General features: G+C 38.6%; 1 protein-coding gene across 3 annotated transcripts in view; it reads right to left on the minus strand.

The window, feature by feature from the left end:
• cuedc1b (CUE domain containing 1b) overlaps window positions 1-20,068 on the minus strand; it is a 142,648-nt gene that overhangs the window by 110,596 nt on the left and 11,984 nt on the right. Inside the window, exons 6-12 of one of the 3 annotated variants that reach the window (XR_014906796.1) lie at window positions 17,294-17,552; window positions 13,991-14,056; window positions 13,701-13,778; window positions 12,781-12,874; window positions 9,422-9,480; window positions 8,338-8,407; window positions 4,496-5,139 (exon numbers count right to left, since the gene is read on the minus strand). Coding sequence is in view for 2 of the 3 variants with exons in the window: in XM_085371589.1 (XP_085227715.1) it covers window position 5,139; window positions 8,338-8,407; window positions 9,422-9,480; window positions 12,781-12,874; window positions 13,701-13,778; window positions 13,991-14,056; window positions 17,294-17,552 (627 nt within the window). In the remaining variant the exon portion in view is untranslated. Of the gene's footprint in view, window positions 1-3,231; window positions 5,140-8,337; window positions 8,408-9,421; window positions 9,481-12,780; window positions 12,875-13,700; window positions 13,779-13,990; window positions 14,057-17,293; window positions 17,553-20,068 lie in introns of those variants that run through there. The other 2 variants (XM_085371590.1, XM_085371589.1) reach the window with 2 other exon arrangements.

Genomic DNA, 20,068 nt, shown 5'->3' on the forward strand with positions numbered 1-20,068 from the left:
CAGTATTCACACAATGGCACAATCCACTTCACATGGACTTTGTACTAGCGAGTTGGCAGGTTCAAGACTGGCTAATATAAGATCCAAATGCATTCTTACAAGCACGAGGGTGTGGTGTATGTGCAAAAACAAAAGAATTTGAAATCAAACAATAGACAGTTTTCTGTTTCGCATTTTAAAGAACATGGGACCCAGTAAATTTTACCTACTTAAAAGTGTTCAACATGTTGTATGTTTCTTGCTCTCTCTGTATAGTCTTACAGGTGCGTTCATAAGCCCATATGCACTGTAAACAACTCACCAGTATCAAACTTGTTGTTTTTTTTCTGGCTATCTAATATGACTGATGCAGCTGAACATGTAGGTATGTAAAAAGGATTTCTCAGCTCTTAGTCTACTAGTTAGTATATTCCACAAAAATAAATGTTAGAAAATTTCCTTGTATCTGCCTTATTTTAATGGAACGCTAATGTTGTTAATATACACTAAAATAAATCAAATTGATAACATTTAGATTTGATCTGCAAATTTTGAACCATTTTCAACATCCAACATTAAAGTGAAAAATGTTGCTTTAAATTAGTTAATTATAACACAATTCAGTTACAGCTGTAATTATATTGTATTTCCACTTTTAATCTTTTACCTGATTTTAAAAAAAATGTACGTAGTAAATATAAGGTTTTTTATGGGATGTTTATGTTTGTTTGGTTCTAAAAACAAAAAATAAACAAAAACATATATCCTTTGGATTCAGTGTTTTGGAAGACTAAGTATTGAGCAGTACAAACATTACAGAAAAAAAGTCTGAAATCAGAAAACCTGATTTGCTATTGCTAAATGGCTGTTTCATAAAGTTCAAATGAAAAAGAAAAGTATTTCTGGTCTCTGTTTCAAATGGGCAATCCATTGTTGCTTCGGTGAAATATGAGATTTTTGTGCTTCTGTTTGTTAAGATATCTAGTGTTAGACTTCCCTGAGGAGGAGAACACAAAGTATCCTTAAACAACAACCAACCATCCTATATAAATCAGATAGACAAGCATTGCCTTCAACTACCCTGTAGGACATTATGCTGCTGTTACTATTCCTGTTGTGCACATTATGCTACATTTAATCAGCCAACAGGATTTTGAATGCATTTCCTACATGTTTTTAGGAAGTGGGTGAAAGGTCAAACAAAAAGCCCATTCAGGCTTCCTGCCTCTTTACAAAACTGATTAAAGCTTTTGTTTATTCTTCTAGGTCCGACATGGAAACCAAGTTTCAGAATCAAACTGTCAAATATTCAAATTTGACAGTTTGACCTGCATTTTACAGTAACATAATCTATATGAGAAACAAAACAAGGACTACAGAAAACCTCATCTAACACTTCACCTGATTCTCATCTGGAATTTGTCCCTTGAAAATACACCATATGTCCTAACATCGATACTTTAAATTGCTGACTTTACTACACAACAACATAGCCTCATCTCTTAAAGGACCAGCACAGTGTTTGGCATGTTTCTTTCTGTTAAAGCTGTTTTTGTTTTTGTGTTTTGCCCTGGTGCAAAAAACAAACAAACATTAAAATCAACACTGACATAATATCAACATTTTTTCTAGCATTTCTTTCACCAGGAACACAAAATTCTTTTGTCCAAACACAGTTCTAAAGATAGACCCATTGACATCAGTGACCATGGAAAGGATTACCACAGGTTCTGTATGCTGTGATGTGTAGACAGACATCCATAACTTAAATTCTTCTGTTACATCCATGTTAAGTTATGTTCAATATGGTCTGAAAACTTCCTGTAAGGCACCATGAATTCTTGAGTTTTTGATTTCTTTTAAAAAACAAACAAAACAAACCAAAATCTGCAATTTTAGAGGCCAAATGCTGCACTAGGTTTACCAGCCAATCTTTATCTATCTGCTACTTGTGACACATCAGGTAGTTTCTTGAAAAAGACAAAACTAGTGAGGTCAATATTGATGAGACACTGACAAACCGAACTTCAAAATTAACCTTTGCAAAGTAATTGGCCAGAACACGCATTTAACACTGCAATGGTCCTTTGAGAAATTACGTATTTGACATCACTGACAAGTAAAGTTTACTCATCATCAAATAATCCAGTAGAGCAGACAAATCCAGAATGGTTTATTTATCAAGCTGCAATTTACTTGCTTTGTACTGTTAGTTCACTCATACAAGTAGGTCCATAGGTATGGGACTTAAGGATTAAGAGAATTACCGCATTGACTGTCTAGTTATCACAGAAAAGTTTATATACAGTCCCAAATTTACAGAATCTCATAAATAATTAAAGAAGCTAACATAACTTTAAATGTGTTTTCAAAAATTAGATGACCTTTGCAGCACATGACAACCCCAAGTCTAGAATCTACAGACATCGCTAAATGCTGCAATTACTTCCTTGGAAGTTTTATGGTTTCTCAAAGTCAGCTGAGATTTTTGTTAGATGCATCTATGGCATCAATTTGAGAACCCTAGGTGACTTCTTTCTCACGTTATTGCATTGCAATACTGTCAGAAATCTTGACCTTTAACCTTGAGGTCGACGTCATTGAGATTAAAATTTGTCCAAGATTTTTAGAAGATGTACCAAGGGTATCAACTTGAAGCACCTATATTAAATTCACAAACTTCAAGGCCCACCTACCTTCCTGCCCGGCGGGGTGATGACAATACCTTTTACCGTTTAGGGGTAAAAAGCATGCTATGTCAAGTTGAGAATATGTGACCAAGTTGGCTAAATGTATTATTCAATCAATTTTGCAGTATTTGTTTGAATCTGAGAAGACATCATAGCCACACACTTCAGAATTCATTATACTGTTTTTATCAGCATTCACTGCAGTCACCTTCTCAATTTCCTTTTCCCATCATTCTAGTACAAGTTCATCTTGATTTCATCTTCCAAAGGAAAGGATTCTTTTTTCCCCCCCAGAACTGATCGGGCTCCCCAAGAGGTTTTCTGGCTTTTTCAATTTTGAACTCCCTGTTCTTGAGTGTAACCAGTATTTGGACCTTCTTGTAAACCTCTATTCACAATCGTGAAGTAATCTCTTGATTGCAGAGAATGACAATCATAGGCAGATGGCTAGATGTTGTGTTTTTCTAAATCAAGGAAAGAGTACACAACAAGCATCCACTTTAGTTGTCTTCTGTGGCCAGTGAGCATGGCCAGTGCATTCCTGCTTTTTAGAATGCTCTGATATGGTCGCTACCAAAGTTCTTGCTTGCTCTGATAGATTTAAGTTGGTTTTTAAGCCAAATTATGGTCTGCTTCCTGTGCATCAAGATCAATGGACCTCATATTGAGAATTCAGGGGAAAAGATGCCAAATATAAGTTCAACCCTTGGAATCATAGCTGAATCTTTTATCAGATTACTTTATCATGCAATGATATGAGAACAGGCATCACCTGGTCATCAAACTTTTTGCAATACTTTTGTTAAACCCATTTGTTAAATTAAAGCAGTTACATATTGTTTGATTTCTTTTGTTCTTCCCAACATTACAATTAACAATCCACAATAGGTTCACAGCTACACGTGCAAATAAAAACAGTAGAAAGATGAAGATGAAAATCCCACAAACATTTTTTTCTGTTGTCATTTTGTTCAGCCACCAGATTTCACAAACCCACAACCATCTTATTGTTTATAGAACCATCACTTGTAAATATGCTTTCCTTCAGGAAATAAAGACAAAAAATGATCTGCATGAAAATTTTTGGAAACCTGGCACCTAATTAGGACCTGACTCTTCTGTCACCTACCAGTAACAGGCTTCACACGATAAGGGTGGAATGTGCGTCGGGTTCAAGCTACCAAGGTGAAGCCGTGAACAAGATGAGAACCTTCATCAACTTAACAACATTTCAACATATTGGTTGTTGGTCCTACCTTCCAGGCAGTCAGTCATTTGCTGCTATACACAAGTTTTACAAAAATGTCTTGTTCAGTGTTCAGTTTTTCCTTTGAGTACATCTTGTTATTTTCACTAGCAATAATTGCTATCCCAATTGACATCGAAGTGAATAATGGACATACCTCGCCAACTAAACTAGGTAGTATTAGCTGATAACTTCCCATCTCCACTGTTGGGTTTCGATCATGTATTAAAAATAAAATAAAACAAGATGGCAACAATGACAAATGCCAAACTCAAGGCCCAAACTCAATGGGGAGGGGTGACTGTGAAGATTTTATTCAAATTTAGTCATTTCTGTCATTTCACCTTTAAATGGCCATAGCCTAAAAGCTCCAAATTTGCATTCAGACTGGGTTAGACAATAATGTATGTGAAGGACTTTGTGTACCAGTTAACCTTATGAAGCCTAATAAGATGCTGATGTTTTCCCTGGCTTGACAGCTTCTAGTTGGTCACCCTGGGTTAATGTTCGAACAGCACAGTGCCTACAGTACTACTGAAATAGACAACAACGCAAACTGAAAAATTTCACCTTGCCAAACAAACAAACAAAAAAATAATAAAATAGTAAACTGCTCCATACCCTGCAACACCCTTATTTCCCAGAACACCATTCTTTAAAAACACAGCCTAATGGTTATTTTGTCCATGGTGACATTTTGACATTTAGGCAGCCACAGACAACCACAATATTTGTACACCAAAAAAATTCAGTTACATAAAAAGCTAAATATTACAATGCTTGAGAAAATGAGGTAAAAAAAAAAAAGCCCTACATGGTTTAGTGTATATAAAGATGCATGTTCACACTTTGGATTTGAAATGCCTAGTATGCTGTAGTACAGGACTGGAGAAGGGTTTGTATGGAAAGAGCTTCACTATGCTAGTATTCCTCCACAGTGGATTAAAAGAAGTCATCAACAAATACTGTAAGGAATAACGTGTGTTCCTTTATGTTCAAAATGATATATCAATAAAATGTTAGAACACAGAGATTATGCATTTACAAAGTTTTTGCCCAGTGGCTGGGAACAGTCTGATTCCTCTTTCAGGGGTGGGCAGGGGTGTCTTAACTCTTCAGATGATTTGGACAGGAGCAAGTAGGAACAACACGAGCTAGAAAACCACTGCCCGTGGGTGATGCTGTAGTCACCTTGGAAACCGATATGGAGCAGCACGGGAGGATCTGAAAAGCAAAGAGTCTAGATGATTATGATTTTATACCAAAACAAAATCTGTGCCTTTTTTTCCTTCTTTTTTTAAAAGAAGCTTTTGAAAAGTCCAAGTGATCACAGAAGATCACATTCAATATCTTTTATCCAATATTTCTATCATCGCTCTGTCTCCAATAAACCTGAGTGGTTTCTTTGATATAATCATTTTCTAATTTCTCATCACTCCCAATGAAAATATTAAAATGTTTTCAACTCTGCCACCTCCCGCCCAGCCTCCTTTTTGTTCGTGTCAACATTTCAGAAACATACACCATAGCAGGTCCCTATCTCTGCACTGCTATCCTTTTGTTACAAGTCACCTCTGATGCTTATGCCTACCCACGCCACACTGCCTGCATTCTTCTCTTCACCCCTCTTTTTGACTCTATGATATCCAATATGGGCTCAAATTGTGGTCATAAATATTTTGTACTTGTAAATCAGTTTTGTATTTGTAAATCAGGATTTGTATGTGTAAAAAGAATTTGTGTGTGCGTAAAAAAGATTTGTGTGTGGCCAAAAAATGCCTGTGAAACTCTCGCACTCAAGTTTCAAGTTACAAGTACGAATTTTGACCCTATTTTTCTTCCTTTCATCTGATTAGTCAATGTCATGTCAATCACAAATTTAACTATCCAATCAGAGAACAGATGGGTTTGTCTGTCAGAGGGGCGCAGGTCCTTGAAGGGTAATACAGTTTGAAGCTGGAGGCTCTCTATATAAATAGCCGATAGAAGCTAGGTCCTGTAACTTTCAGCAGCTGTTGAAATGATAAAGTTGTGGTATATCAGTGGTTAGAAACACCATTATTACTTTAGGATTAGTTTAACACAAAGTCAGGGCTGACCCGGGACCATTGCTGTGAGTCACAGTGCGCAGCATAAAGGTCCTTTCACATCGGACGCAGGATGTGCTGCTAATGCTAACTGCTAACTAAAAGCCAAGGATCCAGAATTTGTTGTGCTGGCTGCTGAGCTCTGTGGGTTTTTGCAGCAGCTCTACCTGTACTAGATGCACCTGCTCCTTGTCGTTTCTATCTCAGACTTTATGTCCTCTACAAGAGTTTCTGGTTTTTTTGCTAGTTCTTCAAATGTTCAATAAAAACATGTATGCTCACGAAGAAAGCTTTGTAACTATCCCCACTAGTGAAGACTGTCATTTCCAAAACACTGCCCCCCCACCCCCGCAGTCCACAGCGCTGTTGAAAAGGCTCTGGAGGTCCCTGTATTAAGCACGTAAACCTGAGACACAAAAATCACCAAACTGAGACCACCACAGATTGGTTTTTTTCATGGTGATGAAGGAAAACGCTGGGCTGGCATGTAAAAGGGCATTTATTCCCTTCAAGGACCTGAAGCTCCATAAAGCACCCACCTGTTCTCTGATTGGATAGTTAAATTTGTGATTGACATAAAATTGGCCAATCAGATGAAAGGAAGAAAAGTAGGGTCAAAATTCGTACTTGTAACTTGCAGAGTTTCACACGTATTTTTTTGACTAAGTCCACACACAAATCTTTTTTTACGCACACACAAATTCTTTTTACACATACAAATCCTGATTTACAAGTACAAAATATTTATGACCACAATTTGAGCCCATCATATGACACTTTACATGGTTGATCTGAAGTATTTAATTTAATTCAGTCTCTCCAGTGTATACCTCCATTTTACCAGGAACTCTTCCATCTGCTTCTTACTCCCACTACCGATCATAATATCATCACATACCACCCCTACCTTTAACCCATATGTCACTCCTATTGCACACCTCCCCACATATGTCCTGCACCACCATCCCGCAGTTCTCTCCCACTCCTCTACATCACCCTTGATCTTGAGAGTCCGTAACAGTATTCCTCTCGAAGAAGCATCTTTTTTTATCCACCTCTATTCTTGGCAGTCCTTGTAAAGACTGAATGCTCCTGTGGAGGTGCTGGTGTTTCCCATTATGGGTGAGAAGACGCAGTTGCGCATGTGTCATTTTGGACACAGGTCCCACCTTTCAGGACAGTTGCATGCAGATACCACTGCAGATGACACTTATTTGTCCCCATGCAACTGGAAATGTGGTCACAGAACATCTTCTCCATCATGATTAGGTGTGGGTTAAAAAAAACAAAACCAAAAAAAAAAAGATTTACCCGATTCAATTTTTTTTTAGTTTGAATAATGCGATATCGATTCATTAAATCCTGAATCGAATTTTAAATATAAATGCATTTTGCCAGAAATACTAGAAATCTCAAGTTAAAGCTCACAAAACTACTTGCACAACCACCAAAGAGCTAAAACAGCACGTGAAAGCAAGTAAAAGGTTTCGGCACAAAGATCTAAACACACTCGGCGCCATGTATGCAGAATTGCCGTCGGGTGCTGAAAGCTGACATCTCACATGAAGCTGCAGGTTTCCTCACTCTCCAACCAAAATTCACTGAACCAGCAGCAAAAGAAGATCAAAACTACGCGTCATGTTTGATAAACATCGTCATTAGTTCCCTCTTACTTTTGCTGCTCTGCTTCCATCATGATAAGATCGCGCTTTGTGCACAGCTCTCTCTCAGTGTGTTTCAAGAACAGTTTGCTATAAAAAAAAAAATTTCTCTGTTTCTGTATTATTCGCTTGCTTATTACGCACCAGTCTACTGTTGTGTTCAGTGCCGTCAGCCACTGTTTTGCTTTTGTTTGTTTTTTTCTGCTGTTCAATACCGAAGACATGTAAACTTTTACAAGTTATGCCAAATTGCAACATGCTTAGCTATGTCTCCAATAAAACTTCAGCACTTCAGCAGCAGCAGTTACTGTTCATATGTTGATTCATAGTTTTCTTCAGATTTTGATCTATTGCAGAATATTTATCTGCCATAATAAGCGAGGCCAGCAAAATCTCCTTTATATTTTTCTGTGTTTTATCCTCAGTTACTACAGTCTCACATTATCAGCTTTGGTTTTTTATACATAGATATAATTCTGATCATTTATCTGTACATATCCATATTCTTTTAGAATATTTATGACTGTCGGAGTCAAAATTGAATCAAATCTGGATCAAATCAGTTAAAGAAATTGAAATCGATGCCCAGCCCTAATCATGATGCAGGATATATAAAGTGGTCACTGTACATAGACTCATTTAAGAACTGTAAAAATAACAAAAGATTATCTTACCATGATATTGTCTCACTGCGTTTTTCAGTTTCTTCCTGAGTGTTTGCTCTTCTAGGCTGGCCATCTTCCTCTGGACACACACAAAAGTAAATGAACAGTTACATGTGCACCTAAAAAACTTAAAAAGTGCTCTAACATTCTCACACATTTATACTTCGATGGATGCACTGAAGAGCAACTCAAGGCTAGTATATTACCCAAGGATATATAACCTGTGATTAGTAGAAGACCTGCTCTACCTCCTGAGTTACCAGTCCAAATTTTAGGTAGGGTTAGGGTAAGACGGACAACAGTGTTCCCAAACAAAGGCAAAACAAAATTGGCTACTCATTTTTCATTTCATGCTGAAAAATCAAGCTGCTGCCAATCCTATCCTTTTCAGGTGGTATTTCATGGTGGATCCAAATATGACAGTACTTTTACTGCATTAATCAATCAATCAATACAATGACAAAGCCTGTACTGTGTTTTACAGACAGCTGAAGATACTCCTGTGTCCTTCTCTTGACTACCTCCTGTACATGTTTTTCATTTGAACCACACATTATGGTCGTACCAAAGGACATGTTGCATCAGGTCCTGTGTCAGATTTGCTTTTTCACATTAAAGGAGTAGTTTGGTTCCTTTGTGACCTTTATGCAAGTATCCACCCACAGCTGGGTTTGGAAAAGAAGACAAATTATGTCTAATGTGGTCAGAAGTTCAGTTTCCTGTCAGAAAGTTATTTAGGTTTTTAAAACCTTTTTTTAAACTGGCTAAGACACATTTTGCCGCCAAACCCAAATATGCCAAAATATTACATTGCTTAAGTTGTGTACCAGTCCTCTTCTGAATTTCCGAACTGGAACTATGCCCACCACAAAGTTGGTTAGGACTAATTCTTTAAAACTAAAATGTGGCTCAGTTACTTATCTTTGTGTTTTAATGCAAGGATTGAAAACACAGAATCACTGTTAGGGTGCTTTATGCTTTAACCATTACTCTCTCTCTGAGGTCTGACCTTTAAGCTAGATCAGTCAGGAAACACTCCTCTACATTATAGCATGAAACCCATTAGCATTGTATGGTTCACATGATTTCTTACCACAGTGGTGTCCTTCTACATCATCAAGAAGATTGGCTGTAGAGTTGGCTGTGCCCAATCTGGAAAGGAGTTTAGTTAAGAGCCACAAAACTCAGCCAGATCAATCTCTCAGAGTTCATGGACTCACAAACATGGAGAAATAAATGCAATTATGGAAGCTTGTGCATGGCTAGCAATAATATGAGAACCAAAAACCTCGGTAACAATGGCACAGACTATGGAACTGCTTTTCTCAGAATATGACAACAATGATGGTGCTTAGCTCCTTATGAATAACACTGGTCCACCAGAGGTGGCAAAACTGCACATCTGTCACTTCAGTAGATGGTTTTGTAAAAGTACTGATAAAAAGTACAGCCTCTGAAATATCCAAAATACAGTAAAAATGCAATTTAAAAAGTAGCTTATTGAAGGACATATCTACCAGCTATTACTGAGGACAGCTAACAGAACCTTATGTCATGTTAATATACCAATAAAATGATCTTACTGGAATACAAACATTATGGGAAAAAAAGCTTAGAAAAAACAAACAAAATTTAACAAATGCCTGTCCTATTAAGTGAGTATACTCATGGGTTAAAGTGGGATTCAGCAGGTGTGAGAAACCTAAGATCAATTGTAGTGGTGCAGCAAGGAGTAACTTAGAAATCATTCACAGTGATTTCTGTTGTGTGCTCCAGCAGATTATTTTGTATACAGCCTGTGGTCATCTAACCTGTGCTGCTCTAAGTTTTATTGTTGAGATTGTCTATACCAGGCTTTTTGTGGATGGAAATGATGGTGGAGGCCTTCAGACAGGTGGGAACAGTGGCATGAATCAGGGAAAGGTTGAACAATCTGGTGAGGATGCCTGCCTGAGCTCCTCTGCAATTTTGAGGCTCCTGTTGGGGGGCTCTGGCCTTTGTATTTGGTGAGGGCTTGGATTCCTCTCCACACCTGGTAGGAGATGTTATCAGTAAGACGGCCTCCACACTCTCCTATAGGCCCTCCTTGGCCAGTTCGATGCCCCTCCTCAGGTTGGCTCTGGTAGTGCTGTCCCTCAGCCTGAGTTACGAATTCTGACCAGAGCCTGTACTTCATTTGTCATCCAAGATTTTCGATTAGGGAAAATGCAAACAGTTTAGGTCACTGTCACATTCTCTACACTTTCTTTAATGTAGAAAAGGACAGACTAAGTGAAGGTCACCAGTAGGGATGGGTACCGGTGTCCGGTGCCATGATGGCACCGGTTCTGACATAAACGGTAGTAACCAGACCGAAAAGCAGCGCACATTTCGGTGCTTTATTTCGGTGCTTTTTTTTCCTGAGCTGTGATACACTTCTAGCCAATCATTTTACGTTTCCCAGGATAGTAGGCGGGGCCAGGTACGTACGTTCAGTTAGAGCAGAGCTACAGATTAAAAATGTCCAAGGCGAAGCGGTCAAAAGTCTGGCTGTACTTCACAGCAAAAGATGCAAACTCAGCAAGCCAAGAAATGCGCCGTATTTGATAGCTTGCTGCGAGACCTCACACTGTGCACGTTGGGTGGGTTGCCAGTTATCGGACCCGGAGCAACATCCCCCAAAAACCCGAAGAATAGAGTCCTGGCCCCTAGCCCTGCCAGTGTAGCAGAAATGATGAGGATGATGATGCAGCAGCAGCCGTTCTTCTCTGTGTGAGTAGCTTAATGTTGTTCGTGTGTAATTTACGTTGAGTAGGCTAACCACGTTATTACATTAACGCATGTAAGGTGAACTAGCAAACATCATAGCTACATGCGGCTGTCTTCTTGTTTGATGGCAGATACTCCCTTCACCCTGGACAAAAAGGCTAAAATGACCAAAGAAAAAGTGGGAAACAGCTGAACATGAGAGGTTTTTGGACAAAGTTTGTGTTTTTTTCCATTGTTTAAGCACTGCTTCCAGCCAAGAGTGATACCATATATGCCCCATAGCTGCAGAAAAGGCTAACATTGTTATCTTTTTACAAAAAAAAAAAAAAAAAAAACAGCTGAACATGAGAGGTTTTTGGACAAAGTTTGTGTTCTCCATTCTTTAAGCACCGGTTTGAGCACCGTTTAAGCACCGTCACCGTTTCAAAAGTACCGATTTGGCACCGGTATCGGATAAAACCTAAACGATACCCATCCCTAGTCACCAGGTCCTGCTGTTCAAAGATGGACCAGTCTGTTAGATCAAACCCACCCTCATGGGGCCATTTCACCAGAGTGCACGCAGATATCCCTTTGTTTTGCACACAGATGTCAGTTTTTGTCTAATCAGCCATTCCCCATTTCTCCAACAGTTGCTTGCTGGGTTCAGAGAAGATGAAGGAAGACAGCTGAGCCAAGCTGGTTTCTGCAGTTGGAAACTAGCTGTGAGCTGGCTGGCAACTGGGAAGCATGGCCGCAATGGTATACCAGAGGAAGTGTGGAATAAAAGAAAGTGTGAGCGAACCCCAAAGGAAGTGTCATCAGTGTCTTGCTGGAGCCCTCCCCTCACAGCCTCAGCCTCCTACAACTCTATTGCATCAACTGAACACAATTGTGCCTAAAATTGTCCACCATGTTTCACCATGCTTAAAATGCCAAATTTTAGACCTTTCATGTCACCTGTGATCACAAGTTCAGATGTATATCAATTCACTACGTTCAGTTTAAACACTGGTTTAAACTGAACGTAGTGTTAGAGTGTCAGGTTGATGGTGTTTTAGCCTTCAGGTGTACTAAAAGACAGTCAAGGGGGTTAGCAAGTATCCAAATATTGTTGTATGATCAAACAACACTACCAACACACAAAGTTTAATGTTAGTGACTTATGAAATCAAACACTTATCAAATTAATTACTAAAACACTAAAACAAGACAAGAACGTTCTGCAATTTTAACTAATTACTTATTTACATACTACTCAGTTAAATTTTTCTTCTTACTCTTTCTTCATAATGTAGTCCATCGTGGAATGCTACTTGTATAGTGCTTTTCTGAGCACTCAAAAGACTTGTGTTGCTTTTTATGTCTCATTACAAAGGACTTTCATTCTATGCCTTTAAGTGCTTTGTCTCATACACACAAACAACTAAAGGAGCAACTTAGTGTTTAGTATCTTTCCCAAGGTATTTCTACATGCAGACCGGAGGACCCAGGAGTTGAGTCACCGATTAGCACTTAACAGCAGTAAAAAGAAACAAGTACTATCAACAGTAAAAAAAATTCTTCTGTGTGTAGTGTACTAGAAGTCTAACCATTATCATAACAGTTTTGAAAGTGGTTTTGATTTAATGTGTTGTTTTAGCTACTGTACTGCCTCACAACATGAAATGGAACCTTTTTAAAAATACAAGAATCTCAGCCTAACCACATTTACATAAAGGATACGAATGATGCTTCAGGAGTGTCCTCCTTTTTGACTTTCTTCTCTTTGTCTTTTCTGAAAATGTTCTGGCAATTTCAAACAGCTTCTTTCTTGTTGCTGAAGGTGAAAAAAACAACTTCCTGCTCCATTAATCAAACTACAAAATGACTATAAATACTAATCAATCAATCAAGGCTTTATTTGCCACGTGCAGGTTGCCCTGCAGTGAAATAGGACCCCCCCCCCCCCCAACCTTACACACACAACACGGACATCACATGGGGATACAGGTCGTAGATCGGTAGCGTTACAGAAAAACACTGAAATATACACTACAATGGGAAAGTACAAGAGGAAAAAAAGAGACCTCTACTCGTGCTGAGCTCTTGGGAGGACAGCATGAGAACAGGAAACAAAAAAACTCCTCTGCACATAAAAGTAATGCCACTGTTTTGCACATGTCTCACTCTGTATATTTTATTTTATTTATTTTATATATTCTATTCATTGTTTACTCTATTTAATTTGTAAAATATGTGTACACACACACACACACACACACACACACACACACGTAGAAAAATATTTAGTATACACATCCAGAAATGCATATACTATTATATATTGTACATATATTTATTAGTTTCAGATGTAGCCATTCTTGTATTTTGCTTGTTTACATTATTGTATTTTGCACAACTCTGTTGCTTGTGAAGCTCGCACACAAGAATTTCACTCACATGTGCTGTACCAATGTACCTGCACATGTGATGTGACAATAAAAGTGATTTGATTTGATTTGATTTGAAGTACATAAATGTCCACAGCACAACAAGCCACGGGGTCGGGTGGGGGGTGAGGAGTAATCCAAAGCAAACACAGCAGCCATCCTGCTAGGTAGGTATTGTGAAACAATAATACTACTGTAAATCAGCAGACTTACATTTGCCCATGTGTTTGAGTTTGTCTCTGAACGCATCATCTGAGATGGCCTCCATGGAAGCTCCAGAGTACTGGTCTCCTGCACACATACACAGAAGCACTACCACACAGTACACTTATGCATCTGAAGATCAAATATATCAAACGTAAAAATGCACAGTGTGATATATTGAGTGCAAATTTTTGATGCAGCTAACACAGTGAATGCACAAACACATAAACCAGTACTCTGTACAATTTAGACAGAGCTCAAAGTAGCTTAGCAGACAAATCTTGATGAGTGATATCTACCTGTGGAATTCTCCAAGCTAGTTGAATGATTGGACTTTGATTTCTTTGACTCATACTTCAAGCGATCTAAAAAGAGAGCAGATGTTATGACCACTAATGTGTGTTTCCCAGATGTGACGAGCTCTAGCATAAAAGTAATATGACCCAAATTTAAATTCTTAATCTCAGTTTCTGCTGGGAAAGGCAAACTGTTAGAGCTCTGGCACATTGTAGAGTAAATGCAGCAACTTCTTGTGCAAATCTTTCACAATAAACGTACAGAGATATATCCCACTACTTATAGTGAACTATCACTAAGAAGTTGACTTTTCATGAATACTAGCCACCCCAAAATAGGTTTTGTTTAATGAACACAGATTTCTTGTTTTGGGGTGACTGCCAAGCATATGCAGATGTGTTTGAGAGTTCTCCTTTTTCAGATTTTGGTTCCAGCATTCTCTAGACTTAGCAAGCTTTAGCTTTTTTGTTAATACTGTGTTGTATGAGAGCAAACCTTTAAATTTTATTACTTTAACCAAAGTAATAAAAACAAACCAAGCATAATACTTAAGCATAAAAGCAGACCTTGGCAATAACAAAGCAAAATAAAACAAGAAAAAAAAACAGTTTTCTGCACTGTGCAATTTTCTTTAAACAATTATGTTTACATTCAGTGGTCCTCAGCAAAACACAATGTGGAAAAGGGAAAAAAAGAAAAAAAAAAAAAAAAGAAATAAAGAACATGTTAACTTAAAAAAATAAAAATAAAAATAAAAATAAAATAAAAATAAAAAAATAAAACACAATGTGTGCTTTCGCAGTCAGTAATTTTCTAATGTTATATAATAGAAAAAGAATGGTAATATACGAATAAATATACATAGATTAGTTTGCACGCCAGCCAATACATGTAATCTTCCTAGTGTGTTGCGGGTCTACACCGGGGTCTCCTCCTGGTAGGACATTCACAGTCGGGACACCTTATCCAGGAGTCTACAGCAATCTCCTTCCAATGTGGAGGAGTAGCTGCTCTACTCTGAGCTCCCTACTCTGTTGCTAAGGGATAAGCCATCCACCTTTCAGAGAAAGCTAATTTCCTCCATGCTCTAATACAAAAAGATAAGGCCTAGATTCATAGATTTATTACATTTCTCAAAAACAATGTGCTATCTGGTGGCAGATGGTTGCATAACATTTATGACAATAATTTACAGGCATTGGGCATCAATTAAAATTTTAACAATTAGATTAGACAACTAGTCTGGTACCGACTAGCCATGATTAGTCAGCAAGTCAACTACTCGCCCACGTCACTATTTAGTATTAGACAAAGGTAACTGGATTGAATACAAAATGTGAACTTAAATTATGTTTTTATTCATTAAGGGAAAAAGAACTACCTTGCCCTATGTGAAAAAGTAATTTAAATGATAAATTAACTGTCATTAACCACCTTTTTGGAAAGTTGAGTTCAATTTCGCTAGGCCTAACTTACCAAGAACCTGTCTGGCAAAGTGAAATAGGCTATGCAGGAAACACAACACATAATATAATCTAAAGAAACTTAAGAATAGATGAGAAAAAAACACAAGTGATATCTACTAGTCTGGAAAGGGTTGCAAATCTTTACCAAGCATTGGCACTCCAGCAAAACGCAGTGAGAGCCATTACCCACAAATGGATATAACCTGGAACAGTGGTGAACCTTCCTAGTAGTGGAAGGTCTACCAATGCTATTCCAAAAGAGCATCAACGGTTCATCCAGGAGGTCACAAAAAAAAGAAAAGAAAATACACTAAAGGAATTCCATCCTTACTTTCACTGAACTTAACTAAGTTGACTGCTCATAATTCAGCACTAAGAAAGAGACCAGGTAAAAACTCTGTCCATGTAAGAATTCCAAGGCAAAATCCACTGCTGACCAAAAAGAATGCAAAAGCCTCTATTCCACCATCACCTACTTAGCTGGACTTGACTTTCTGTTCTTAGGGTTTTCCATTACGTAGGTAGTATCTAGCTTCCAGTCGAGCAAGACATTGCTAGCTCTTGCCGCTGAGTTGTTTTTATCTTCTATTTTAGGCATATTTGTGTTTTGTCAGCCTCCTGTGATTCCTTCCCCACTCAATCGTGGGTTTAACTCTAGAAAAATCGTCAATGATTACATTTTTAGTGGATTAAGTCCATCAATAAGCAGTTACTTCACACGTCTGTCTCGTTAAACCATTAAACTGGAAGTCCAGTGAAGAGGTGCAAACGTTTACCATCAGTTTAGCAGCAGCTATGCCATCACCTCAATGTCTTGTTGTGTTGTTTGTGTCACATACAACAAAGAACTTTCATTCAGCCTTGGTCCAACAAACCCATCTACATTCAGGTGGATCATCCAAAACCAAGTAGAGCAGAGTACAGTCAAGTCAAGCCGAGTAGGTGCTAGTGCAAAAGAGGCAAAAGGCTGATCTCAGAATTGGCAAAAAATTTCCGTAAGGATTTTGGGAAAAAATTCTGTGGCTAACAAGACAAACATTGAACTTTATGGAAGATTACATCCGATTACATCTGGCGTAAAACTAACACTGCACTTCATGAAATAAACAAACAAGTCATATTAGCATGGTTGTGGTAGTGTGATGGGCTAGGTGCACAACACTGTAAAAGGACTTGACAGCTCTTCAGTATTAACAGTATCTTATTAAGTATTTTTTAAATTCCAATACATCAGGTAAGTACAATAAGATATAAGACGAGGCAGTGCAACAGTACTGACCCACACATATGGTTCTTACACACACACTGGACTTTCTGGACTTTGGTTTTGCACAACACTGGTCACTATATTCTTCATTTCCAGTTAATACTTGTACAGCTGCTGTTATTGTGTATATATTTATTTATATTTAGATTTCTTCATACATTCTTATATAGTTCTATATTGTGTATTGTGTATTTTGTTGTACAGTTATTTTATTTTCAACTTTAATTTATATATTTTATCTTATTCTTCCCAGTTAAATTTACCCTTCATTCTAATTTGTGTTGTACAGTTATTTCATTTTTAACCTTAATTTATATTTTATTCCTTCCTAGTTAAATTTACCCTTTTTAATTTTTCATATTTATTTCCTATCTTATTCATAGCCTTTTCCTTTTTTGTTTTTCTTTAGGTCACGAGCAGTTGTCCAAGCATTTCACTACATATCGTACTGTGTATGACTGTGTACGTGACAAATAAAATTTGAATTTGAATTTGAATTTGAATTTTGAACTCACAGGCTCATGTTGACATTAATGGCAGAATTTTTCTGTGTATACTGTGAACAGGAATACCTTTCTCTAAGGCAATGAGAAACTCGTGGTTGCGTTGTAGCTCTCTCATAAACTCCTCGTTCTGCAGGAACAGTGCGATACGCTCATCTTCCAGATACTGTTTCAGTTTCTTGTCTTGCTCTGTAGCTGCTGTTGTTAAACCAGGACCCCCAGTGGTTCCGGCAGCAGACCCAGAACCAGACTGCACTGTCCACTGACTTAATGAAGAAACTGACGAGGAGGACGGTGACAGCTGAGACAGACTGTTCTGAGAGCTCTGCTGAGAAAAAAAAAAGGATTAATGTATGTATCAATCTGTACTCAGGATTACTATTATTTTGTCTAAACCAGTGGCACCAATGCCAAAAATGCAAAAAAAAGACCAAAACAAAACAAAAAAAACCCTTTATGAGATCCCTGTGACTGTTCGTCATTGCATCATAGAACCATGTAAAAAAGTAATCAAAATAATAACTGAAACAGAAAAGTGCATGAAAAACAAATTTTGTACCAGCACTGGCCACAAATGTCCATCCATCCATTCATTCGCTTCCGCTTATCCTTTTCAGGGTCGCGGGGGGCGCTGGAGCCTATCCCAGCTGTCATAGGGCGAGAGGCGGGGTACACCCTGGACAGGTCGCCAGTCTGTCGCAGGGCCAACACACAGGGACAGACAACCATTCGCACTCACATTCACTCCCGCATTCACACCTATGGACAATTTAGATTTCTCAATTAACCTATCCCCACAAAGTGCATGTCTTTGGACGGTGGGAGGAAGCCGGAGTACCCGGAGGGAACCCATGCAAACACGGGGAGAACATGCAAACTCCACACAGAAAGACCCTGTCACAAATGTATTGTAGAATAAACTAAGAGGTAGATGTGAAGAAAAATTGATGGAAAAACTGCTGTGCCTGTGTGTTAAATGCAGGTCAATAAATCAAATGAGGATGAGGCGGTAAAAGACAATGGTGAGGATAAATACTAAATAAACAACACACGAATTCATGTAAAAAACAGAGCAGCTGTTTGGAGGGGGTCTAATTTTTGATCAGGGTACACAGATGTGAACAAAACTGTTGATCATTTTCCACTAAAGAAAAAAAAAGTTCAGTGGTGACAGAAAAAAATGAAATAAAATTATAATTTTATTATTATTATTTTAAATTCTAAAAGTGTGAATTTGAGTGTGAACGCTTGTCTGTCTCTCCGTGTTAGCTGTGCGATAGCCTGGGACAAGCTTCAGGACAAGCTTCATATTCACAAGAATTTCAGAAAGTTTACTCTGACTTTGAGACCAAGGTCACTGAGATTCAAACTTGTTCAATACTTTTAGTAGATGCACCTGTGGGATCAATTTGAAAATTCTCATCACACACTTGACACACCAATTGTGTCAATTTGAAGCTCTTACATCACTTTGTTCTCAAGTTATTGCATTTACAAACTTGAGTGTCCACACTGCCCAGTGGGGTGACGATAATACCCCAGCAGCCTTTAACAGTCGAGGGGTAGAAATGAAGCAAAGAAAAAAAAAACATTGAACCAACAGTGAAAAACAGAGGAGGCATGGACATGTTCTGGGGATGCTTTGCTGCATGTGACACAGGGTGTCTTGAATCTATGCAGTGTACAATTAAATCTCCAGACTATCAAGCCATTCTGGAATGAAATGTCACGCCCAGTGTCAGCAAGCTTTATCTCGCAGGTCATAGTCCCTCCTGCACTTTCCTGCTCGGTCAGATTTTAGTTACTCCTCAGCCTCCTTGAGTAATAACGATACTTGTAATAAACATAGCCCATTTACAACCCCGGGGCCTCCTCCCGGTGGGACATGCCTGGAACACCTCACCCAGGAGGCGCCCAGGGGGCATCCTTGTCAGATGCCCGAACCACCTCAGCTGGCTCCTTTCGACGTGGAGCAGCAGCTGCTCTACTCTGAGCCCCTCCCGGATGGCCAAACTTCTCACCCTATCTCTAAGGGAGAGGCCAGCCACCCTTCGGAGGAACCTCATTTCTGCCGCTTGTATCCGCGATCTCGTTCTTTCGGTCACTACCCACAGCTCGTGGCCATAGGTGAGGGTAGGGACGTAGATCGACCGGTAAATTGAGAGCTTCGCTTTTACACTCAGCTCCCTCTTCACCACGACGGACCGGTGCAGCGTCCGCATCACTGCAGCTGCAGCCCCAATCCGTCTGTCGATCTCCGGCTCCCTTCTCCCATCACTCGCGAACAAGATCAGAGGCTAGGATTACTAAACTGGAGATCCAGCTCTGCACTCTTGAAAAATTTGTAGCTAGTTTGGTGCTGCTCTATAAAAAGGCTTCCATAAAGCTAGAACATCCCGCTATTCAGCACTGATTGAAGAAAATAAGAACAACCCCAGGTTTCTCTTCAGCACTGTAGCCAGGCTGACAAAAAGTCAGAGCACTGTTGAGGCAACCATTTGTTTAATGTTGCCTAGTAATGACTTCATGAACTTCTTCACAAAATAAATTTTAACCATTAAGAGAAAAGATTACTCATAATCTCACAGACTTAACATTGTGTACCACAAATATTTATTTAGACTGTTTTTCTCCAATTTATCTCTCTGAGTTAACTTCAGTAATTACTTCCTCCAAACCATCAAATTAATTACTTCCTCAAAAGCCATCACTTAACCTAGCTGCCTTTCCTTTTATCTGAACATTTTTTTGAAAGACTTATTGTAAACTCTATTGTAAACTGATCATCTGCAGAGAAATCATTTATTTGAAGAGTTTCAGTCAGGTTTCAGAGCTCATCAAAGT

Source organism: Diplotaxodon limnothrissa, linkage group LG14 (genome assembly GCF_057381915.1).
Source record: "Diplotaxodon limnothrissa isolate DT_005_m linkage group LG14, D_limnothrissa_male_GT1.1, whole genome shotgun sequence".
Lineage (NCBI taxonomy): Eukaryota > Metazoa > Chordata > Actinopteri > Cichliformes > Cichlidae > Diplotaxodon > Diplotaxodon limnothrissa.